Source organism: Mobula birostris, chromosome 10, assembly GCF_030028105.1.
Source record: "Mobula birostris isolate sMobBir1 chromosome 10, sMobBir1.hap1, whole genome shotgun sequence".
Classification (NCBI taxonomy): Eukaryota; Metazoa; Chordata; class Chondrichthyes; order Myliobatiformes; family Myliobatidae; genus Mobula; species Mobula birostris.
In genome coordinates, this window is record NC_092379.1 from 94,921,988 (window position 1) to 94,947,817 (window position 25,830).

The 25,830-nt window shown below is 42.5% G+C and overlaps 1 protein-coding gene across 10 annotated transcripts in view; it reads left to right on the forward strand.

Annotated features, from left to right (window-relative positions):
* Positions 1–25,830, forward strand: part of LOC140204174 (Krueppel-like factor 8) — a 196,504-nt gene that overhangs the window by 58,240 nt on the left and 112,434 nt on the right. For 5 of the 10 annotated variants that reach the window (XR_011887546.1, XR_011887547.1, XM_072270629.1 and 2 more), the window contains exon 3: positions 22,138–22,239. The exons of 2 other annotated variants lie outside the window; for them this stretch is intronic. Coding sequence is in view for 4 of the 8 variants with exons in the window: in XM_072270629.1 (XP_072126730.1) it covers positions 22,138–22,239 (102 nt within the window). In the remaining 4 variants the exon portion in view is untranslated. Of the gene's footprint in view, positions 1–21,820; positions 21,984–22,137; positions 22,240–22,936; positions 22,983–25,830 lie in introns of those variants that run through there. 3 more of the 10 variants (XM_072270637.1, XM_072270634.1, XM_072270633.1) reach the window with 3 other exon arrangements.

Below are 25,830 nucleotides of genomic sequence, written 5' to 3' on the forward strand. Positions count from 1 at the left end.
TATGATTACTCAGATGTTTGGCCATGCAGTCATATGTGAGCAAAGGATACAGTAGTGGGCTCAACACACAGCCTTGTGGAGAGGGGGGTGGTGCACCTGTATAAAGGATGATGGGGAGGGAGGAGCAGTTGTGTGTTCTGACTGTCTGAGGTCTATTGGTTAGGAAGTCCAATGCCAGTTGCACAGTGGTGTGTTCAGACAGAAGAATAGAAGTTGTTCACCAAGTTCTGCAAGACAATAGTGTTGAATGCCAAACTGAAATTCAGAAACAGCGTTCTGATATAAATGTCCTTATCTTAAGGTGTGTCAGAGCCAGGTGCACGACAGATGCTATGGTATCTGTTGTAGAGCTGTTCTGTCAGAAAGCATATTCCAGTGTGGTAGGAATAGTTTGATATATGCCATTATCAGCCATTCAGAGCACTTCATGACGGCATCAGTGCCACTGGGCAGTAGTTGTTTAGTTCTGAAGGTGCTAAGTTGTTTGGTACAGGGATGATGGTGTATTTGAAGCACGAGGGGATAGCAGCCTGGATGTGTGAAACATTGAAGCTATTTATGAAGACATTTGTGAGCTGGTGGGCACACTCCCTGAGTACTCAGCCTATGATGTGGTCTGGCCTGGCAGCCTTATGAGGCTGACTCGGTAGAGTCCTTCTCATGTCTGCTGCTGCTACAGACAGCAGCTCACCTAGTAGGGGGTGTTACTTTAATGGCCGGCATTGTGTTGCATATAATGAAGCATGCATAAAAGTTGTTCAGAGTGGCAGGGAGGGAGGTTCACTGGTACAGTCAGTGCTGTTTTTCCTTGTGTATTCAGTAATCCCCTTGATGCCCAGCCACGTATGGCAGGTATTGTTATCGGACAGGTGCTCCTGAATTTTTTTTTCTCTGTGCGTAAGCAGTCTTTGCCCTTTTGATGCCTAAAATTAGGTTTCTTCTGGCTGCTCTGAGAACTGTTCTGTCTCTAGACTTGAAGGCAGTATTCCAGGCTTTTACTGGGGAGTGCACCTCTGTGTTCAGCCAGGCCTTCTAGTCAGTCCATGAGGTCACCATTCTTGAGGTGCCAGCATTTTCTATACACCTACAGATACAGTTGGTGACATCAACACTCACAACACGCTGGAGGAACTCAGCAGGTTGGGCAGCATCCGTGGAAAAGATCGGTCAATGTTTCGGGCCGGAACCCTTCATCAGGACTGTAGAGGGAAGGGGCAGAGGCCCTATAAAGAAGGTGGCGGGAGGGTGGGAAGGAGAAGGCTGATAGGTTCCAGGTGAAAAACCAGTAAGGGGAAAGATAAAGGGGTGGGGGAGGGGAGGCAGGGAGGCGATAGGCAGGAAAGGTGAAGAAAGAATAGGGGAAAACACAATGGGTAGTAGAAGGAGGCAGAACCATGAGGGAGGTAATAGGCATCTGGGGCAGAGCGACATAGGGATAGAGGAAGGGAGGGGGAGGGAATTACCGGAAGTTGGAGAATTCTATGTTCATACCAAGGGGCTGGAGACTACCTAGACGGTATATGAGGTGTTGCTCCTCCAACCTGAGTTTAGCTTCAGGAGGCCATGTATGGACATATCTGAATGGGAGTCGGAAGCAGAGTTGAAGTGGGTGGCTACTGGAAGATCCTGTCTGTTTCGGCGGGCGGAGTGGAGGTGTTCAACGAAGCGGTCCCCCAATCTGCGTCGGGTTTCACCGATGTAGAGGAGGCCGCACCGAGAGCACCGGATGCAATAGATGACCCCAACAGACTCAGAAGTGAAGTGTTGCCTCACTTGGAAGGACTGTTTGGGTCCCTGAATGGTGGCAAGAGAGGAGGTGTAGGGACAGGTGTAGCACTTGTGCTTACAGGGATAAGTGCCAGGTGGGAGATCCGTGGGGAGGGACAGATCCCTGCGGTAAGCAGAGAGGAGTGGAGAGGGAAAGATGTGCTTAGTGGTGGGGTCCTGTTGAAGGTGGCGGAAGTTGTGGAGGATAATGTGCTGGATCCGGAGGCTGGTGGGGTGGTAGGTCAGAACAAGGGGAACTCCGTCCCTGTTGTGGTGGTGGGAGGATGGGGTGAGAGCCGAAGTGTGGGAAATGGAGGAGATGCGGGTGAGGCTATAATTGATGACAGCAGAAGGGAAACCACGATCCTTAAAGAAAGAGAACATTTGAGATGTCCTGGAACGGAAAACCTCATCCTCGGAGCAGATGCAGCGGAGACGGAGGAACTGGGAATAGAGAATGGCATCTTTGCATGTGGTGGGGCGGGAAGAGGTATAGTTGAGGTAGTTACGAGAGTCAGTGGGCTTGTAGAAGATGTCAGTGGACAGTCTGTCTCTAGAGATGGAGACCGAGAGATCGAGAAAGGGGAGAGAAGTATCCGAGATAGACCGAGTGAATTTGAGGGCTGGGTGGAAGTTTGAGGTAAAGTCGATGAAATTGACGAGCTCAGCATGGGTGCAGGAAGCAGCACCAATGTAGTCGTCAATGTACGGAAGGAAAAGTTGGGGAGCAGTACCAGAATAGGTTTGGAGCACAGACTGTTCCACATAGCCAACGAAGAGGCAGGCATAGCTGGGGCCCATGCAAGTTCCCATAGCTACACCCTTGGTCTGAAGAAAGTGGGAAGAGCCAAAAGGGAAGTTATTGAGTGTGAGAACCAGTTCCACCAACCGGAGGAGGGTAGTGGTGGTGGGGAACTGGTGAGGTCTATTATCCAGAAAGTAGCGGAGGGCTTTGAGGCCTTCTTGATGGGGAATGGAACTGTATAGGGATTGGACATCCATAGTGAAAATGAAGCAGTTGGGACCAGGGAACTGCAAGTTATTGAAGAGGTGGAGGGCATGGGATGTATCCCGGATGTAGGTGCGGAGGGACTGAACTATGGGTGACAAAATGGAGTCCAGGTAGGCATATACAAGTTCGGTGGGACAGGAGCAGGCAGAAACTATGGGTGTACCAGGACAGTCAGGCTTGTGGATCTTGTGGCACGGGGTGTGGGAATTATGAGTTTAGTGGCTGAGGATGGAAGGTTTCCGGAGTTGATAAGGGTGGTGATGGTACGGGAGACAATGGTTTGATGTTTTTCGGTGGGGTCCTGTTCCAGGGGTAAGTAAGAGGTGTCAGAGAGCTGCTGTTTGGCCCCAGTGAGGTAGAGGTCCATCCACCAGACTACTACAGCACCACCTTCATCAGCAGGTTTGATGGTGAGGTTGGGATTAGTGTGGAGAGAGTGGAGGGCAGTGCGTTCAGAGGGAGTGAGGTTGGAACAGGAGAGAGGAGTGGTGAAGTTGAGATGGTTGATGTCTCGGCGACAGTTGGAGATAAAAAGATCGAGTGCAGGTAGAAGGCCCGGGCGGGGTGTCCAGGAGGAGGAGGGTTGAAGACAGGAGAAGGTGTCCTCAGTAGGGGGAGGGGAATCCTTGCCAAAGAAGTAGGCTCGGAGACGTAGGCGACGGTTGCCTCCTCTACATTGGTGAAACCCGACGCAGATTGGGGGACCGCTTCGTCGAGCACCTCCGCTCTGTCTGCCAAAACAGACAGGATCTCCCAGTAGTCACCCACTTCAACTCTGCTTCACATTCCCATTTAGATATGTCCGTACATGGCCTCCTCTACTGCCATGATGAGGCTAAACTCAGGTTGGAGGAGCAACACCTCGTATACCATCTGGGTAGTCTCCAGCCCCTTGGTATGAACATAGAATTCTCCAACTTCCGGTAATTCTCTCCCCCTCCCTTCCCCTATCCCTATGTCACTCTGCCCCCTCCCCCAGATGCCTATCACCTCCCTCATGGTTCTGCCTCCTCCTACTACCCATTGTGTTTTCCCCTATTCCTCCTCCACCTTTCCTGCCTATCACCTCCCTGCTTCCCCTCCCCCACCCCTTTGTCTTTCCCCTTACTGGTTTTTCACCTGGAACCTGCCAGCCTTCTTCCCACCCTCCCCCCACCTTCTTTATAGGGCCTCTGTCCCTTCCCTCTGCAGTCCTGACGTAGGGTTCCGGCCCGAAACGTCGACCGATCTTTTCCACGGATGCTGCCTAACCTGCTGAGTTCCTTCAGTGTGTTGTGAGTATTGCTTTGACCCCAGCATCTGCAGATTATTTTGTATTAGCTGGTGACATATGAGGCATATTCCTCAATGCCTGTCTTCTCAGTTTATGGTGGCCTCCTTCAATACCTGCTAGCTAGACGGTTCAAAACAGTATTGAAGTCATCACCAGTCCTAATGGAATTTCATTGTTTATTATTTATCCATATATGCCATGTAAAATTATCAATATAAAATTCCCTTCTAATGGTTAAAAAAGTGTTGAAATGGAGAGATTGCCTCATTAGGACATACAGTGATGGCCATTGTGACTGGTTTCTCCAGTAAAAAGCTGGAGCTAGCTCGAGTCTCGTTTCTCTTTCTTCGCTCCACCCCCCCCCCCCCCGGGTTTCTCTTAGTCTATAGTTAAATAATCTGCTGGCGCCCCTTGTCTCAACTTGCACATGTGCACATGAAGAATGATTGGTGGCATGTTTGTGCATGCAGATTGATGTGAGTCAGTCTTCAAAAGTGGAATGACTCCCTCAAATCAAGAACTGGGTGGAAAACCAGAGGAGAAATTCTCAACTGCCCATTTCACACTTCAACTGAGAATTGGTAGAGAGAAATTAGACTCTCGAGGTACCCTTTTGACAAACGAAACCTTCCTGATTCAATATCACTAACTTTAACTGGATGTCCAGATATTGGAATTTGATTTGAAGATGGTGCATTGTGGACTTGTACCAGTCATTAAAAGGACTAATTCGAGGGTTTTTTTTTAAAAGAGAAAAAGGCCTTGGCAGGCTGCTTAGAAGTAAAATTCTATGGTTTTACAATTATTTTTGAGGGATGGGAGGATAAACCTTGTTGCACATAAATCTTGGATGATTGCCAGTCTGTTTTCATCCCACGCATTGTAAAATTCTGGCCTGACATTGGTTACTTGCTGCAGTCACTTATAGCTGTGGAAGCTTGCTAAGTGAATTTAATTTGGTTTAGGCTGCTCAACCCTGGCTTAGGGTGCTTTTTGTCTATTGCTTGCAGTGGGTTTGAGTGTGTGTGTGGGGAAGGTTGACTGATACTTGGTCACCTTTAGTGCATGTTTTTACTGAAGTTGGAGAGTTCAATGGGCATTTGGAATTATGGAATCTGAGTCTTAATGGTTAACCATGACGTCTTTAACCTTGGAGACAAATCTTTTCTCGGATCAGACTTTATAATCTCTTGCTCATTGTCAACGATTGAATTGCCAACATGACAACAGTTCAGACCACATGGTCTTGGCAAGAAAGCTCCACTGTCCATTAACCTCCACAGATGCTGCCTGACCTATTGAGTTGCTACAGGAGTTTGTTCCTCCAGATTCCAGTATCTGCTGTTGATTGCATCTCCATAGCTGTTGTTTATATTTATACACTGTTTTCTACTATAATTAGTTATCTCTTGTGCCACAATGAGGCCACTCTCGGTGGGGGAGCAATACTTTCTGGGTAGCCCCAATCTGATGGCATAATGTCGAGTTCTTCCGGTAAGCTAATTTCCTCCTTCCCCTTTCATTCCCCGTTTATCTTTTCACCTGCTTTTACTTCCCTTGGGTCTCATCTTCCTTCCCTTTCTCCTATGGCCCACTCTCCTTCTCAAACCCTTGTACTTTCCCACCCACGTGTCTTCACCCATTACCTTGCAGCTATCCTCCTTCCCTTTCCCTCCCCCAACTTCTTATTTTGGCATCTATCCCTTTCCTTTAGACCAAAGTAGAGAAAGAGAGCTTATTGAGAAACTTCAGTATGCTTTGGGAGCTCATAGAAATTATGTTTATATGCAGGCAAGCCTGCACCACCTCACTAACCACAAACTTTGTCTATCTGCTGTCAGTTGATGCTCCCTTTTAGCCCCATCAGTTAAGGGAATGTGAGTATTATTAATACTCTCCTGTCGTTTCCTAGAAACTTCTGCCTGCTTGTGAAGCAGCAAGGTTCTCAGTAACTCTCCACACTTTTAGGTACACTTGCTCATTGTTGCAAATATCTAATCAGCCAATCATATGGCAGCAACTCAATGCATAAAAGCATGCAGACATGGTCAAAATGTCTAGTTGTTCAAACTAAACATTAGTGTATGGAAGAAATGTGATCTAAGGGACTGACCATAGAATTATTGTTAGAACCAGATTGCTGATCTCTTGGGATTTTCACGCACAATAATTTCAAGAGTTTACAGAGAATTGTGCGAGAAACAAACAACATCCAGTAAACGCCTTGTTATTGAGAGAGATTAGAGAACAATGGCCAAACTAGTTCAAGCTGACAGGAAGGCAACAGAAACTCAAATAACTACGTGTTACAACAGTGGCGTGCAGAAGAACATCTCTGAATGCACAACATATCAAACCTAGAAGTGGATGGCTTACAGCGGGAGAAGACCATGAACATATTTTCAAAGTTTACAGAACATCCTTGAATCATTAACTTTGACCTTTCATAATATCTTGCCATATTGAAGCTTGGAGAAGAGTGTCCCTTTGCTAATACTGGTGATCAACATACAATCTACTAGGCCTGCCCCATGGAACTGAACGCAGGGGTTGTGTAGGAGATCCTGCCAAAGAAGCTGCAGAGGGTTGTAAATTTAGTCGGCTCCATCTTGGGCACTAGCCTACAAAGTACCCAGGACATCTTCAAGGAACGGTATCTCAGAAAGGCGCATCCATTATTAAGGACCCCCAGCACCCAGGGCATGCCCTTTTCTCACTGTTACCATCAGGTAGGAGATACAGAAGCCTGAAAGCACACACTCAGTGGTTCAGGAACAGCTTCTTCCCCTCTGTCATCTGATTCCTAAAGGGACATTGAACCCATGAACACTACCTCACTTTTTTAATATATATTATCTGTTTTTTGCATGATTTTTAATCTATTCAATGTGTTTACTGTGATTGATTTACTTATTATTATTATTATTATTATTTGCCCTCTTCTATATTGTGTCTGGCATTGAACTGCTGCTGCTAAGTTAACAAATTTCATGACACATGCCGGTGACAATAAACCTGATTCTGATGATTCCTTTCCTGCCAGTGAGTTGGAGAATTTGGTTCAGTGTTTGGCTTCTCACCAGAGCTTTAGGTACCTGCTGCACAGAAAAGCAAAGATAACTACCGCCCGGGACGCCATAAATATTCTGCAGCTCATTCTGATGCACTGGTTGCACAATGAATTCCATCATCAGCATCTCCCTTCACAGAGCTCAGTACACAGAGTGACCTGCATTTATGAGGGTCTTATTAGACATTTATTGTTGATGGTTAGGAGGATAGAGCAGGGCTATGAACCTGGGGCTGTGAATATTTAATGGGCCTGATCTCCGGTGTGAAAGTGAACCTTACATGGGTGTTAACTGTTACAAGAATGGTGACAAAATTTGAACAGTTTCTCATTTGGTCTTGTATGTTGTTCTGTGCTCCAGCAAACTCTTGGAGAAGGGTAGCAGCATCATATTGTAAACTTTAAGAAACATGCTGCAGCGATGGCATGGCATTTCTTGCCCAATCTGTATAATGATTAGATATGTAGGTTAGAATCATGCCCTTTGACAGTAGACATACGATGGAGACAAATTTTTGAAGGTGGCCGGATTCAAGAAGGATACTCCTATGTACCCCACAATTGGGCAGTTCTCTGGAATTCTCTTGAAATGATTTCAAAGTGAAGATCAAGATCATGGTGCCTCTTGATGATGGAATCCACAGTTATAATTTCGGAAGCAGCTTTCTGGGCCCTTGAAGGAAGTGGATGAGGAGGGCTCTAGTCATGATCTTTCCTGTGGCAGGCCTCCTCTGCTTTTGCCTGTCCAGTTCAGGTTTGTTTCTCTTTAAACAAGCATTCCTTCTGGCCAAAATTTCTGAAAGAGACCACCTATGATTCCCTGTGCCAGGTATAAATGACTGTCATATCTTCAGTTTTCCAAACTGTACGGACTTACCAAAGGAGGAAAGACATGAAATTTCGCTCTTTCAGTGCCTCAGTGCAGCTTCTGACAAGGACAGCTTCTCTACCTCTCATTGAGCTGCACAGAATGGAAGTGCTTTACTTGTGATGCATTTGTCTATCCACTTATCATATATTCCCATTCTTGCATCATCCACAAATTAAACTTGCATGTTATAATTCATTCATTCGATCTTGAATCACATTTTTGATAGTCATACACCAAGACTACTAGATATGCATACAGTTGAGACAGCCAGCCTTACTACTTGTTGTCATATCTTTGTGGTAATTTTTACGTTCAGAATTTTCACTTCAAAACTTTGAGCAAACCTTGCCTGGTGAAAATATAACCTCCCACAACTGTCTCACCTCAGATTTACATCCACCATATTATTAGGTATTCACACTTGATGAGAAATTTATTCTCTTGTTAGTAACACTAAGCTGTTTAATGGGGTCATTATTAGTTTTGTTTCAAAAGTTGTTTCAGTGATTTCCTTCCTACTGGATGGAAGCAGGGAATAATGTACTGACCTTACTATTGTATCTAACTGGCATTGAAAGAACTCATTGCTTTCAGTAGTCTTCATCTTCCCACTGCAATGTTGCTTCTTTTCGCTTGTTTAAAAAAAAAAAATCCAACAGAGTTTAACCCAAGTAGCTGATTGGAAAACAACAGACATCCTAATTGTCCATCACCAGCGAATAACAAAAAAAAAATGACTGGCAATAAACAGGAGAGAACCTGCAGATGCTGGAGGTCCAAAGCAAAAACACAAAATGCTGGAGGAACTCAACAGGTCAGGCAGCATCTATGGAAATGAATTTTGATGATCTGCTAATTCATGTGGAATCAATAACATGTTGAAACTTTTCAGATGGTGTGCTTATGATACCAAATTTCTTCCCAGCAGAGGAGATAAAAGATTTGAACTGTGGATAAAGAAAGGTTGTACAACCTATCTCTCATTCACACTTAAAAGTGTATGACAAAGTTTTCAATCCCTGCAGGACAATCATGGCCTAGATCACAATGACTTTTTTAGGTATCTTCAAGTATGACATTATGTTAACCAGAGTTGTAGATATACAGACTTATCAACAGCAGAATTAGAACTTTTCAAGATTCTGAATTTGGTTTACAGTTCAATACCAAGTAAATCAATTTCTCGATTATATAATGCCCTCTCTCATTCCAAAAATGAAAACACATTGTATATTAAAGAGAAGTGAAAGAAGCGGGGTTGGTACTTTCAGAGGAGGCTTGGGGGGAAAATATGCAGCTTCCAGTGGTCTTTGACTAACTCTTTGATTTGGAGAGAACATTGTTGGAAAAATATTATAAGATACTTCAAGACCCCATACCAGGAAAAATATAAAGACACAGACGTTGCATGTTGGAGAAGGTGTGGCTCCAAGGAGGCAAATCATTTCCATAATTTTTGAGATTGCCCTAAATTAAGCTTATATTGGGAAGGTATTCACTGTACATTAGTTAAGGTATTTAAAACTCAGGTACCTCTGAACTTTGAGACTCTCTACTTGGGGCATGTATTGTTTTTGGAACAGAAGAAAGGCCCTTTTAGCGGCAAGGAAGAAATCAATCATCAGAAAGTGGTTTTAATCCAACATCACCTACATTAGAAGATTGGCATGAAATCATTTTGGAAATATTTAAAATGGAAAAGATGACCTACTCTCTGAGAATTCAAAAGGAAAAAATTTATCAAATTTGGAATAAGTGGATTGAATTTATAACCCCTGAGTGAGCAGACTTTAGATGACTCTCCTAATGGTTTATTCTGTTTGTCTCACCAAAATAGTAATAGTATTAAAGTAAGCACCCTTGGCTGGAATGTTTACTGTTCTTTTATTTGGAAAATGTGGAATTAACACAAGTAAAGAAAAGATCTGGGGAGATTTTGGACCAGAAGAGATACATGGAAATTAGTATTCAACCACTATTATTAATACTTTTTATAACTATTATCATTATTTAGTTGAATAGAGTGGAATTACAATTGCACATAAACATCTATTTGAGTGCCTAATTATTTTCTATATTATCTCAATGTGCACTTGTGAATGTACAAATTAATACAGATTTACTCACATAAAAAATGGAAAACGTTATATATGTAATAAAATGTTTGTGTATTACTTGTGAATACCTCATCCAAATAAAAATAAAATTTTAAAAAAATAGAACTTTGATGATCTGTGGTCATCATTTTGGGTGTCTTGAGTGGTGTGGCCTCAGTACTGGGGATATTGGTCTTGGAGAAGACAGAAATTCTGATTTATTTATCCTTTCAGTGATTTTTATGGAGAAAACATTAATGATATCTTTCCAGTGTTTTGAGACACCTGTAAGTAGTCCAGAACTCAAGCACATCTTGGGGTAAAATGCTGTCCAGTAGGATGAGTTTGGTGCTTAATGCTTGTTGTTGACTGTAGAATTTAGCTTGCAGTGAATTTAAGTTTGCTAATCTGCTTTGCAAAACTGTTTAGTAGTACCATATTCAATTTAGTCATTTGAGTTTAATGATTGAATAATTAAGGGGTTGCTATTTAAGGATATTTTCAGAATAAGTTGGTTATTGCCACTTGGATAATCTTCTGTTGCATCAGGTCTCATATTTTCTTCCCCTCTCCTTCCCTTTCACTTTTAAGCACCAGATATAATTTTGAATGCGACATTTCACTTTTCCCTTGACTAATGGCATGAAAGTATAACAATTGAAGGTGACTAACTCTGCACAAATCAGAAATTGAATCTGAAATTGTCTTGCTAGATGTTGGTCAGTATCTGCACCAATAGACTCCTATGCAACTGGAAGTTCAAAATGTTTTAATTTTGATTATGAATGACTTGGTGCCAAGTCTTTTTGATGTATCTTGGACTTTCAGCAGCCAAACTATCTATAATTGTTATGTTTGCAAACTTTTATTGTTTAAGTGGGTTTCTTTGGGGGAAAGGTAGTGATTATCTGGTAACAAGTTTTGAAGCAGATTTATCTGGTATTGGGTGGAGAAGTTGTTTCCAAATGGAAACAAGTCAAAATGCATAGTGGGTCCATGTTGGAGGGAAAAAAATCACACCTGAGCTCTGACACATTTGTAGAATTTTATTGGTTACATCTGAACTCTGTCTTGTTAATGAACGAATGCCATAGGGATATATTTTCTCTGTTCATTGTTTTAGATCCCTAAGACAGGAATACCTTAAGTTAACTGGTATTATATAGATTTTGTATTCTCACATATTGTGGCTGTTGTTACTTTATCTAAATCCACGGGAGCTTGTTTATTATGTCAAAAAGATGCTTGCTTTGTGGATTCATTTTGCTGGCTTCATTTTGGTTTGTGATAGCCCTCCCTCTTCTTTAAATCAATGAATTGGTTGACAATCTAGGGGCCTAAGTATACAATTTGTGTTTAGTCACTGCAATATTAGAGGTTGTGGTTTTTCAGATAATGTCTTTGGTATTTTTAGTGGACATGATGCATGGCATTAGTTTGAAGGGCATGGTAGATATCCCATTGTCTTGGATGAATATGTATTTCTGCAGATGTTCATTGTAAACTGAATGTCTGATTATGGATGTGTGTGGAAGCTTGCACTGCCAAAAGTTGCATCAGTGCTTAGAGCCAATTTTTTTTTTTTTTTTTTTTGTAGGGAAGTGTTTTTGAATGTCTTCACTCTGTGAAATAATAAGTTGAGAGATTTACTTCAGATGGTCTAAAATCATATGCTATATATGCCATAACTAATTGTGGGTGTCTTGAGGGTATAACTTAATACTGTACGTTTAGTGAAAATAAAAGCAATTGTGACTTCAATATGATCTCTTGGTTAATTTGCGATTTTCCCAGCATACTACCAAGAAAACTGCTTTGTGATATTGTTCGGAGGGCGCGGTAACATTCTTTTTGGACTAGTAATCTAGAAATTTGGCCTAGAGATCTGGGGACACAAGTTCAAAAATCCACAAAGCCAACTGAAGCATTTCAATTTAATTAATGAAATAAAAATACTAAATTGGAATAAAAGATTCATGATGACCACCAAGCTAACAGACTGTCCCAAAAGCCCATCAGTTTTCACTAATGTCTTTTAGGAAAGGAAATCTATTGCCTTGAACATGTTCTATATGTACCTGCTTATGAAATGGTCTAGCAAACCAGTCGGTTCCATTTAAAGAGTTGATCAATAAATGTTGTCCTGTGGGCGAACTAGTATCCATCAAATTTATTTATATTTTTAAAAAAGTGAATATTCTGGATCTGTGCAACAATTGCATCCAAACCTTCCTAAATTAAGAATTCAGAATGCCCCTGGAAAACGGAGGCAGTCTTTGGATGACGTACCTCCCGGTGCACACTGTTATACCAGGAAAAAAATGTCATGCTTCACAAAACTCAATCCAGACAGTTGAACAGTTTTGTAGGTGAGCAGATGGTGTTTGCCTTCTTGCTGAATTAACGCTCTTGCATTTTGGAATCGTAACTCGGTGGAATAATGGTAACTGAAAAAATCTGGGTGAATGCCCAGGGGGGAAAAAAAAAATCATTCAATGAATATGTCAAACTTGTGTTCAATATAGCTGCCACTATAATTCCACAGCATTTGTTAGTGCACAGTACCCTGTGACGTTGGTGCTTAGCAGACATTTACTATAATATTTATAGAATGCGTGAAATAATGTGCTTCTATAGTGTGATGTCATTATCTGCACACTGGTTTTGCATTTACGGTGTGCACACTCAACTATTAGTATATAGGCTGTTTAATTTTCTTTGGTCAGAATAAACAACTTAAATTTTTCTTTTGGTGTATTCCGCTGCGCTGTCACCTTGCATACCTTGCATTTGAGTTTTTTAAAAAAAAAAGTCACCAGACTTGAAAGTGAAAAAAAGAATTGTTGAAAAAAATAGACTTGATTTTAGTCATGGACCTTCTTTGTCAACAAGTAGTGATGAAAGGACTAATCTAAAATGTTAATGTTCCTCAATAAGCACCAACTGACCTGAGTATTTTTGTTTTGATTTTGATATTCGCGTCTACCTTGCGTGTGGAAATTAGAATTTACAAAAGCAGCATTCACAAATGGTAGTTTTAGAGTCATAGTTGTACAGCATGGAAACAGGCTCTTTTGATCCAATTTATGCTGACCATGATATCTATCTTAACCAGTCCCATTTACCTGTATTGACTCAATAGGAATATATGGGCTCAGCTGGGATAACAACTTCATTTTGACAAAGTGAAATGTCAAAAGTGCATCGAGGTTTAAAAAGACTGCTGAAGATGGTGAGGGTGCTGGTGAAATTTCCCCAAGGGCTTTCTGGTTCACTGACTTCGAGAGCTGCAAAAACCTCAGATAAACCATGCACTTCAACAGCGTTTCTGCAGCTTTAGGGAGATAAACAGACACTCCCCAGATAACTGGAACTCTGCAGCTGAATGCTCGTCCCTGCTTAAGTGAATATAGAGTGAAGGTTGCACACTCCCACTTTACATGACAAGAAATAACTGATGACTGCTTTAGACATGTACAGAGTTCATATTAATCTCTGGCTGAAGCTGAAGGGGTTTTTGAAATTCGTGCAACTGTGAATTGGTATTTTATTCAGTAGCATCCTGAACGTTGATTTGAGAGGCATCCATGTGCATGCAGTAAGCCACAATTTATGCTGTAAATAGAAATGCACTGTAGTGAGTCACAGGTGATGCAGAAGTTTCATTCTGCAGCCATTCCAGAGTGTAACTGGAAGCTGCATGAGCATACTTCATGGTTTCTATGCAACAGCCTTACTAAGGAAGTGACCTCTGCAGCGTACATTGACAACTTAACTGCGCTGGGCCAATGCAGCTAGTGCACAGAGCAGCTGAAATCAGTGCCTCCTGTGCACAGTGTTCCTAACGTAAACAGCAATGGAGTTGCCTCAACTGTCAGTCCAGTGAAGAACCACCAGTCTAAAATACAAAAAAACTGCAGATGCTGGAAATCCGAAGTAAAACATCACGTTATCTGGATGTACTCAAGTTTTGAAGGAAGGTTTTTGTCTGAAAACTGCTTCTCTCTCTGCAGGTGCTGTCAGAGCTCAATGTTTTCAGTATTTTGTCTTTAATTCCCATTATCTAAACAAGTTTCTTTATTTTCTCCATTTTTCCTCGAGTCACTAACTTCTGGAGTTTAGTTCCGTTACCTCTACCTGCACTCTTGATGCCTAGTGCCAGTTTTATTTCATATCAGTCTCCACTGTAGTTATCATTGGACAGTTCAGCAATGGAGGGTGTCATGTGGATGAATCTTCTCATTTTTGAAACTACACGTCAGATCTGAATCAGGATTTGTGAGGAAAATGGTTCTGAATAATCTTTTATCTTCAAGATCCTCATGCCTCACGGGTGGGAAAAGTGTTCTGCCTTGAATTTATTTTTACAGTAGAGAATCTACTTGGGGTGGCACGTTAACATGGTGGTTGGCACAATGCTTTACAGTACAGGCAACTCGGATTCAATTCCCACTGCTGCCTGTTCTCTCCATGACCGTGTGGGTTTCTTCCAGGTGCTCTGGTTTCCTCCCACAGTCCAAAGACGTACCAGTTGGTAGGTTACTTGGGCATTGTAAATTGTCCTGTGATGAAGCTCGGATTAAATCAGATTATTGCTTGGTTGCATGGCTTGAAGAGAGGGAAAGGCCAATTCTGCACTGTATCTCAATAAATAAATCTTCAAAGGATCTTAAATTACCTCTGAGCAGAAGGATGAAACAGCCTGAGTTTCTCAACCATTATGTTTGATGTGACCTGTTAAGATTCTGGTAATAGAAACCTAGCAGATGACAAACATGCAGAGCACACAGTGGCTCTCGCAACATTGAGGATGTATCTGAACGAGCACATGAACTAGCAAAACATATTAGGCTACAGGCAAAAATGCTAGGATATGATGGTTTGCATCAGGATGATTGTCAGAAGGGTCTGTGTCTGCATATGATTTGCAGACATCCCACCCTACAAAAACTCATTTCAGGGAGGTAGCACCGTCAATTTGCGGGAGACTTCTGGGAGAGGTGGGATGTCTGCAATAGAGTAGCTCCTTAGCAGCTAGCCTGCTAGTTTAACTAACATTAGCTATGCTAATGAACGAATGACACCTGTTAAACTCACCTCAACACGTCTTTTACAGTCTTGACCCACCATGGGCAATAGAAAAGTCACTGTTGCAAACAGTGCAGCGAGCAACACTGTCATTATTTTTGACCCCTATTAGGCAGGGGTACACTTTAGTGTAGTCTGGGGTGACGTACGTTTTCTATATTTTTTTTGGAACTCTCTCACTCTTGCTCTCTATGGTGCGCGTGCGCTCTCTCGCTCGTGGTTGCTCTCGCGCTTGCTTTTTCGTGCTTGCTCTCATACGCACTCTCTCACTCTCGTGGTCGCTCTCACGCTCGCTCTCTCGTGCTTGCTTTCTCGCTCTCGCGCCCTCACTCTCTCGCTTGCTTTCTTGCTCTTGCGTTTGCTCTCTCGCTCTCTCTCGCGCGTTCTCTCACGCTTGCTCTCAAAAAAATCAATTTCCGAGACATTGTATATAATTTGCGGGCATCAGAGAGCCACTATTAATTTGCGGGAGACTCCCCGAACTTTTGGGAGAGGTGGGATGTCTGGATTTGTTATAGTGTGTGCTTTGCATCTTGTAATTAGTCTCTGTTCTGAACGTGCACAAAACCAGAATGATGTACACAAAATGGTAGGAAATGGATACGAGAAGAAATCCTTGCATCACACCCAAATTTGATCCTTCATTAATACCTTTATCTTTGGGTGAAGGCTTAGTTGTGACTGCTAGTTGTTAAATAACTAGCAAGAATTGAGTAATCCTGGTCTATATGATAACCAGCTGTGCAGTGGTCTTAAAAGTTCAAGCATTTCAGTAGTTGTTCAGTCAACTTCCTAACCTTGGCAACAGGTCCAGAAAAATAGTTTGCAGTAGTTGTTAGATAAAAAGTGGGAGTTACTACGTTGGACAGGAAATTACAAGGTGGTTAGTCTTTTACACAGATTACATGCATTGCAGAAATGGTTGTGTATTACATCAACAGAGTATGTGTTGACCCCAGACCCCATACTTCAGCTTTGTGAAAAGGTCACCAGAGGGAACCACTGAGGATGTTCTCCACTGCCATCGACCTGCTGACCAGAGGAAAATTCTTGCATGCTAAGATTTGAATACACAACCTGAACTCAAAGATCTGAAACATTAACTGATTCTTTTTCTGCAGTTGCTTCCTGACTTGCTGTGTTTCCAGCACAAAATCTTCCTAACAGCTGGATTGCCCCACACTATTTATTTATTGGGGTACAGTGCAGAATAGTCCCTTCGAGCTGTATCACCCAGAAATCCTCCAATTTAATCCTAGCCTAATCATGGTACAATTTACGATTAATCTACCAACTGGTACATCTTTGGACTGTGGGAAGAAACCGGAGCACCCGGAGGAAACCCTCCTTGTTAGCTTGAAGGTATATTTGTCTTGTGCTGCTGCTTGCATTGTATTTTTACGTCAAATGAATAATTTGAGAAGAAATTACTTTTATAGTTGGATTTTTATGATTATGCTTCTAGGTCCTTATTCAATGTGGCATTGAACAATCAAATAAAGATTTGCCATTACTTAATGAGTTTTCTTGCCAACTGCTTTGTCTGAGTTTGCATTGTGGAGGGAAAATCTCCAGCAGTAAAGCACAGAGTTAAATTTCAGAAACTGCATTGGGATTTCCTCCTGAAATTTATCTTCATCTACCATCAATGTATATCCAATGATGTATATGATTCATCATTGAAAATTCCCAGGAAGATATGCTTGGTCTTTTTGTGTCATATGCTTGCTCTGTTTGTGTCATATGCATTTTGCAAGTGGCAAGGTAACACATGTATTCAAATACTGTCAACTGCTTAATTTTAGAACATAAAAAGCCTACAGCACAATACAGGTCCTTCGGCCCAAAAAGCTGTGCCGAACATATCCTTACTTTAGAAATTATCTAGGGTTACCCATAGCCCTCTATTTTTCTAAGGTCAATGTACATATCCAGGAGTCTATTAAAAGACCCTGTTGTATCTGCTTCCACCACTGTTGCCGGCAGCCCAATTCACGCACTCACCACTCTCTCTGAGTTTTTAAAAAAAGAAACAAATTGCCCCTGACATCTCCTCTGTACCTATTTCTAAGCACCTTAAAACTATGAAACTGTGCCCTCTCGTGTTAGCCATTTCAGCCCTGGGGGAAAAAGCCTCTGACTAGCCACACGATCAGTGCCTCTCATCATCCTGTACATGTCTATCAGGTCACCTCTCATACTCCGTCACTCCAAGGAGAAAAGGCTGAGTTTACTCGACCTGTTTTCATAAGGCATGCTCCCCAATCCAGGCAACATCCTTGTAAGTCTCCTCTGCACCCTTTCTATGGTTTCCACGTCCTTCCTGTAGTGGGGTGACCAGAACTGAGCACAGTACTCTAAGTGGGGTCTGAGCAGGGTCCTAGAGCTGCAACGTTACCTGTTGGCCCCTGAACTCAATCCCACAATTGATGAAGGCCAATGCACCATATACCTTTTTAACCAGAGTCAACCTGCATAGCAGCTTTTGTCATACACGGGGTGATTGATAAGTTCATGGCCAAAGGTAGAAGGAGTCAATTTTAGAAAACCAAGCAGATTTATTTTTCAACATAGCCCCCTCCTACATTTACACACTTAATTCCGCGGTCGTGGAGCATACGGATCTTGGACGTCCAGAAAGTGTCCACAGCATGGGTGATTGATAAGTTCATGGCCTAAGGTAGAAGGGGATGAGTTATACAGATCTCGTTACATGCACATGCAGTTCAACTCAATGATTATGCAGAAGGGTTGAAGTTAATAACTCATCTCCTTCTACCTTAGGCCATGAACTTATCAATCACCCCTGCTGTGGGCACTTTCTGGAGGTGCAAGATCCGTATGCTCTATGACCGCTGGACTAAGTGTGTAAATGTAGGAGGGGACTATATGTGCTAGGTTTTTAAAAATTGATTCCTTCTACCTTAGGCCATGAACTTAATCACCTCTTGTATATCTTTTTTTTTAAAAAAAAAGACACTAAGAGCAATGCACACAAGTGCTAGAGGAACTCTGGTCCGGCATCATCTATGGAAATGCATAAGCTGTTGATGTTTCGGGCTGAGACCCTTCAGGACTGGAACGGAAGGGGGAAGAAGTCATTGCTGCTGCCCTCATCTGCCTCGCCTCCATTTCTTGAATATCTGTCCTCGCCCACCTTCCAGCTGCCTTAGCAGGGATATAGTTCCTCTTGTCTTTGCCTGTGAGTGTCCCCATCCAGTACATGATTCTCCAGTCTGCCATCTTCAGTGGGACCCTAACACTAAACACAACCTTGCCTCCAGCCCACTCTCTGCTTTCTGCAGGGATTTCTCCCACCGATGTGGATTGGGGGACCACTTTGAGCACCTTCGCTCCATCTGCGTACAGCAGGATTTCCTAGTTTAATTCCACCCCCCCCCCCCCCCCCCATTCCAGTTCCTATTCTGACCCGTTGGGCCTCTCAGGTTGGAGCAAGATCTTGTATTCCTTATGGGTAGCTTCCAACCTGATGGCATGAACATTGATTTTTCTAACCTATTTTTTTCTCCCCTTCCCCCTAGTTTCAGTTCCCCACTCTGCCCCCCCACCTCTTATCTTCTCCTGCATGCTGTCCCCCCTCCCTTTGTCGTGTGTACCACTCTTTTGTCAGATTCCTCCTTCTCCAGCCTTAACCTTTTCTGTTTATCACCTCCCAGCTACTTGTTTCATCCCCCCACCTGACTTCGCCAATCACCTTCTAGCTTGTGCTTGCTAATGCTAAAGTAGCCATGAAAGACCTCAGTGCCGCTATTAGCAAGCTGCAGACATTGCATCCAGACGGAGCCTTTATTGTCGCTGGGGACTTTAATCATTGTAACCTACGTACTGTGCTTCCAGGATTTTACGAAAATGTATCATGCATCACAAGGAGAAATAAAACCTTAGATCATGTCTACACAAATGTGGCTGATGCTTACAAAGGCACTACCCTCCCTCACCTGGGACAGTCCAACCATCTTTCATTGTTTCTGCTTCCCAAGTATAGCCTGGTCATTAAACGTGTGAAACCCACAATGAAGACTATTAAGATCTGGCTGGAGGGTGCTGATTCTGCTCTTCAGCACCAATTCCAGCACACAGACTGGAGTGCGTTTACTGCCCATGCCACCACAGACGCTCAGATTAACATTGATTTATATACCAACTCTGTCCTTGAGCACATCAACAAGTGTGTAGATGGAGTGACACCACAAAAACAAATAAAAGTGTTCCCCAATCAGAAACCATGGATGAACAGAGGCTCGCCTCCTGCTCAAAGCCAGAGATTCAGCCTTCAGGTCTGGAGACCGGGAGGCTTACAGCTCAGCCAGGGCCAACCTGAGGAGGGGAATCTCTCAGGCTAAACACATATACAAACAGAGAATCGAGGAGCATTTCAACTCCTCGGACCCCCGGCACATGTGGCATGGCATACAGGTCATTACAGACTTCAAACCACCTAGTACTGCGTCCCCTTCCAGCTCTGCTTCCCTCCCTGATGAGCTCAATTACTTATACACTGGCTTTGACCGAGAGAACAAGGAGGTCACCCTCAAAGCGAATCTCCCACCTGGTGAACTGCCTCTCTCACTTTCCACCTCCGATGTTTGCCCCACCCTGAGCAGGGTGAATGTATGAAAGGCAGCTGGTCCGGATGGAATAGCTAGCCGTGTGCTGAGAGTCGTCTTCACGGATATTTTCAATCTGTCCCTGGCCCAGGCAGTTGTCCCCACAAGCTTCAAGATCACCACCATCGTGCCAGTGATGAAGCATTCCACTGCCACGGGCCTGAATGACTTCCGCCCAGTTGCACTCACCCCCAAGTGCTTTGAGAGACTGGTTCTATCATATCTGAAATTCTGTCTGCCCACTACCCTGAGCCCCCATCAATTTGCCTATCGCACCAACAGGTCAACAGAGGACGCCATCTCCATGGCACTTCACTCTGCCCTGACCCACCTGGACAGCCCCAACTCTTACGTCAGAATGCTGTTCATTGACTTTAGTTTGGCATTCAATACTGTGATCCCCTCCAAGCCGATCGCCAAACTTCGCCAGCTTGGTATCAGCTCATTCTGCAATTGGACCTTGGACTTCCTGACTAACAGACCCCAATCAGTTAAGTTAGACAACCTCTCCTCTCCACTCTCACCCTGAGCACTGGTGTGCCTCAAGGCTGTGTGCTGAGCCCTCTTCTGTACTCCCTGTTCACCTATGACTGCGTTCCTGTACATGGTTCTAACTCCAGAATCAAGTTCGCAGACGACACCATGGTGGTTGGCCTGATCAGAGGGGATGATGAGACTGCCTACAGGGATGAGGTCCAGCACCTGGCCGCGTGGTGTGCCGACAGCAACCTGGCCCTTAATCATTATGGACTTAAGGCATGCTAGGAGACACACTCACGTCCCCATCTACATCAACGGAGCTGTAGTGGAGCATGTATCAAGCTTCAAATTCCTGGGTGTCCACATTTCCGAGGATCTCACCTGGTCCCTGAACTCCTCCATCCTGATGGAAAAAGGCGCAACCGTGCCTTTATTTCCTGCGGAGCATCAAGAAGGCTCACCTCTGTCCCAGGATACTGACGGACTATACTCATTGAGAGTATACTCACCAACTGCATCTCAATGTGGTGGTCCCGTATCGGACTGCAAAGCACTCCAGCATGTGGTGAAAACTGCTCAGCGGATTATCGGCACCCAATTGCCCACCATTGAGAACATCTACCATAAATGCTGCCTGGGCAGGGTGAAAAACATTATCAAGGATGCATCTCACCCTAACCATGGACTTTTTACTCTCCTCCCATCCGGTAGGCACTACAGGAGCCTCTGCTCCCGCACCAACAGGCACAAGAAGGGCTTCTTCCCTGAGGCTGTGACCCTGCTGAACCTCACATCACAGCGCTAAGCAGTATTGCACCCATATTGTACTGTCTCAGTACTTTTATATTTGTGTGCTGCAGCACTTTTTATTCAGTTATTTTGTAAATAACACTATTCTTTGCATTTCTGGTTAGATGCTAACTGCATTTCATTGGCTTTGTATCTGTACTCGGCACAATGACAATAAAGTTGAATCTAATACCTAATCTAATACTACTTTCCCCTCCCCCACCTTCTGGCTTCTTCTCCCTTTCCGGACCTGATAGAAATTCTCAACCTGCAATGTTGACTGTTCATTTCCATAGATGCTTCCTGATCTGAGTTCCTCCAGCATTTTGTGTGTCGCTCAGGATTTCTAGCATCTGCAGAATCTCTTGTGTTTATACTAAGATATCTACTATGAAAGAGACATTTATTTATGATGTTAAATGAACAGATTATAAGTGTTAAGTCACTTGAGTTTGGACCCATTTGTTTTACCGGCTATGGGTGTCAACCAAAGTGATGACAATATTTTTCAAGTATCTTGTTGACAGATTTAGAGAACTGAAATGTACACATCCTTTTCTGGAAAAGGGGTGGGGCAGGAGAGTGGCAGTCGGAGCCATGCTATGTATTCATCCCTTATTGCTTGTGAACAAGACTGCTTGAGGGAATGAGGCCTCTCTTTATTTCTACTCTGTTGGAGCACCAGTGTTCTGTTTGCTCAGGGCAGGGAGGCAGCTCTTCCCAGCAATCTGCGTAACAGCTGGACCTCTTCTGCCCTGGAGTAGTAAATTAACTGCCTGCACTCCACCCTAAAGGAGGGTGGAGCCTGTAAGCCTTCAGCAGTCGACACCTTGGATTGGGAGCTGTTTTTTAAAAAAAATCAGTATGGGTTGTGTGTCAGTGTGTGTGCCGTGATTTTAACAAGTAAAGGTATTCTTCTCATTTCGTTTTCCATTTTAACTTGCTAGTTTCATCTTTTGTCTGGGTGGAAGAAGCTGTTTGAGAGTTCGGGGAATAAAACTGTTCCGATGGTCTGCTTCTCACCCCTCCCCCATTCTCTCTCTGTCTCTCTCTCTTTCTGCAGAGCTCTGTAGGCACTGGCGATGTGGAGTACAGCAGTATGCTAATGCTTGAAGGAATGCCAGCTATAAGAATCAAAACAGAGCCGGCGGAACCTGGGCAAGGGGTAAGTCCAACTCTCTAGACACTTCACTAATTACTTGCAGACCTCAGGAATGACAGGAACAAACCACCGTGGTCTGAGGATGGCAAGACTATATTTCTACCCTTGGTATAAAGCTATTTTTGTATTTGAAAGGTTGTCTAATGTCACCTTTTGTTTTACTTGCCTTTTAGGCAGTTTCTTTATTCAATAATAAGACATAGATTTAGTGTTTTATTATTGACAGAAGTATCAACCTTTGAAGTAAATCTTTCTTGTCTGTTTCAGATTTTTCTTTTTCTTTTCTATATTGTCTAAAATATATATCTCCCCCCCCCCCATGTAATCCCTTTTTTCACTTGTAAATGTGGTGAGGTGAGGGGCGGGGTTAGGGTGGGGGTGGTGAGAGAGGAAGTAGTTTTAAGGACAACCTTCCATGTTAGACTTGCATAGGAAACTGAAAGATTTAACTCCTTTCATTCCAATCAGAGGTCTCTAAATCTGTATTAAAATATAGGCTTCATGGTTTTAATATCCTGAGACTAGAAATTCAATGCAGATTTTTTAAACTTAACAGTTTTTAAAAATAGAAGATACTAGTAAAGAATGATTTATTTTAATGTGCTTAAAAAAACACAAGCAGACATATTTTTAAACCTTATGTTTTCCCTGAAGATGCAAGCCACAGCCCTGAACCCCTCCCTGTTTTTTTTCCTAGTAGAATTACCACGTCACCGGTAATATGGAAAAGAAAAGAAATCCAGCAGGTTTATAAATTTTAAGTGAATGTAATTTAGATAGTGCTAATATATGGGAATTTCAGACTTATCGTGTGTTTGGTAAGGTTTTTTAAATGTTCAAAAATGTGTAACTGTTTAGTTTTGAAATCTGAGAATTTATTACTTGATAAATCTGAATTTGAATAAAACAACTTAATTCTTGGCTAAATTCATGGGGATTGTATCAACGGGATTGTTGATGGGAAATAATATTAGAGTCCTGAATTTTGAGTGCTGTCCAGAGACCATATTTGGAAATGTGTGTATATGGAGCATTGAACCTTCAAGTATGTTGTTCATCTGATGCTTTCAGGTGATATAATAACTGGTATGTTTTGCGGAGTTTTTGTTTTCCTTTGGTAAAAGTTCAGGCAAACCATACAATGATTTTCATCTGCATTTTGCCTTTGTGGTAGATGTCCTTTAGATTCCATGTAAAAGAACAAAGAGGACTGTCAGGTGATGTGCTCCTAGCTGGATGGCTGTAATCTCATGTCTGCAAACTCATGTCTGCCTCATTCTTAACTGAAGAGGATTTGATTGCAAAGGCATAGGAAATTCTGGTTCATATCAGTCTATGACAAGCTGTCCAACATGGGTCAATGTGCAGGATTTCATTTGGATAATTGGCAGTTGCAACTCTCTGAGGCTTTACAGTTATTGACATTGAGTGTGAGTGTCCCCATAAGATTGCAGGACTTTCATCTTGACTTCAGGTTTTGAAGGTTGAGGGGAATGTTTCCCTGGTCAATGTGCAATGGGATTGGTGTTTGTATTGATCATATTTAAGGAAAGCTCTGATATGTGAAGGTCAGATATGTGCTAGAATACAGATCCAATTTACAAAGTTGAATATTCTGGTGACGTAATGTAGATAAAGTACTAGAGTATAAGTGCTAGTGAGGTAGTACTGGTGTTCAGCTGCAGAGGGTACAAATGATATATCTGTGGTTTGGCTGATTGAAAGATGGAAGCTTAAGGCTTGAACCTGTTGATTTTTTTAAATTTTATTTTTATTTGGATAAGGAATTCACAAATATCATGTACTTTTTTCACACACATAACCTTTTCCATTTTTTTATATGTATAAAACTACAATTATACATTCTTAAGTACACATTGAGATGATATAAAAGGAAAATAAACATTTAAATAGATAATTATGTACTGTGGCTTGAACCTGTTGAGTGCTATCTTGGGTCGAGCATCAAAAGAGTGCCTAACCTGTGCAATCATGTTCCAATTTGCAAAGACCAATGTCATGTTGGATTGAGTAGTTTACTCTTTAATACATGCTACAAATAATCTGACTTCCTTTCAAGTTCATATTTACTGTTCTGAACCTTGCTGTTCCTAAAATATTGAGGTGTTTTGTCTATATTCTTGCATTGTGCCCTTGTATATCTCTATCAGAGCAGTCTGTCATGGATTGCTTTTAATTCTATAGCCTGTAAAGTGGCATGGTGTGTTACAGGTGAAATCTAAAATTCTGCCTGTATTTGTTTGAAATTTTCAAAGATTTGTGTTAATCATAGTATTGCTTTCATAGCATAACTTCTGATTAAAATCTGTGACCCTGCCATTGCAACACCATTTAGTGCATCTCATATCGAAGGTAATTCTGTTTCATGAGAGTAAAATTTTGATACTCATCCACTGTAGGTTGATAAATGAGCAGATCTGACAGCCCATCTGGGGTCAAGAGAGGTAATAGAGTAGAATGTGTTCAAATGATTGCCAGTGAAGAGGATTTTTTTTTTAAAAAGTGGAGGATGAATTCTTAAGGAACTACATAATTAATGGTGCAGGGGCACAAAAGTCATTGCAGCAATGGAAAGCAAAGTGGTTATGGCTGCTATCTCACAGTTCTAGTTCAGCCCTGACCTCCGGTGCTAACTGTGTGGGGTCTGCACATTTTTCCAGTGCAATCATTTTCCCCTCGTATCCCAAAAGTATGCTGATTGGAAGGTTAATTTGCAACTGTTAATTATCCCAAGAGTAGATAGGAGAATTGGAAAGTGCAAGAGAATCGTTCACAGAGCAAGTGAGCATGGCAATGGTTTTGCTTCGGAAGCTAGCATTGGCTTAATGGGATGTCATTAGGAGTTATTCTAGGGAAAAATTAGAACTTGGTGAGTCGCTTCCATTCAACCAAGAAGTGGAAAAGAGATTTTAGTGAGGGTGGTACGATGAGCCATATCAAAGGCTGTAGAGATGGTATAGTGAGGTTACAAACATAGAGAATTTCAGCTGTTGTGCTTTTCCTCCCAACATGATCCATTTTCATAATGTGGCAATATCATAAATCTATTCAAAGAGGCTGAAACATTAGTTTGCAAAAAGGTTAGGTATGAATTGGGAGCTTACAATACGTTGAAGAACTGTGATCAATAAAGCTGAGGGGAGGGGACAATTTGCAATGTCAGATGAGTCGAGTATTATTTTGAGGGAGTACTGGTGGTGGATTTCAAAGGGGATGTGGAACCTGTGTTAGGGGATGGTGGTGGACATAGTGCAGGAAGTTAAACTGGATGGTAGGCAGGAATGAGTGCTGTTGGACCTCTGAGACTGAGTTAGTGAAGGGAGTGAGGAAGAGTGAGTGAGAACCAAGGAACAGGGTAGATTTTGGGACTGGAACGCAAGTTGAGCTGAAGGAAGCATGGCTTGCTGATCAAGACAATCTTGCGGACACTGGAATTAAGAGAGTGAAATCTATATATTCATTGTCCTTATTGTCATTGAATGGAGCAAGGAGAAAGTTATGCTATGTCCACACTAGACCAGATAAATCCGTAACCAAAGCTTTTTCTCTTCGTTTTGATCCTCTGTCCACACT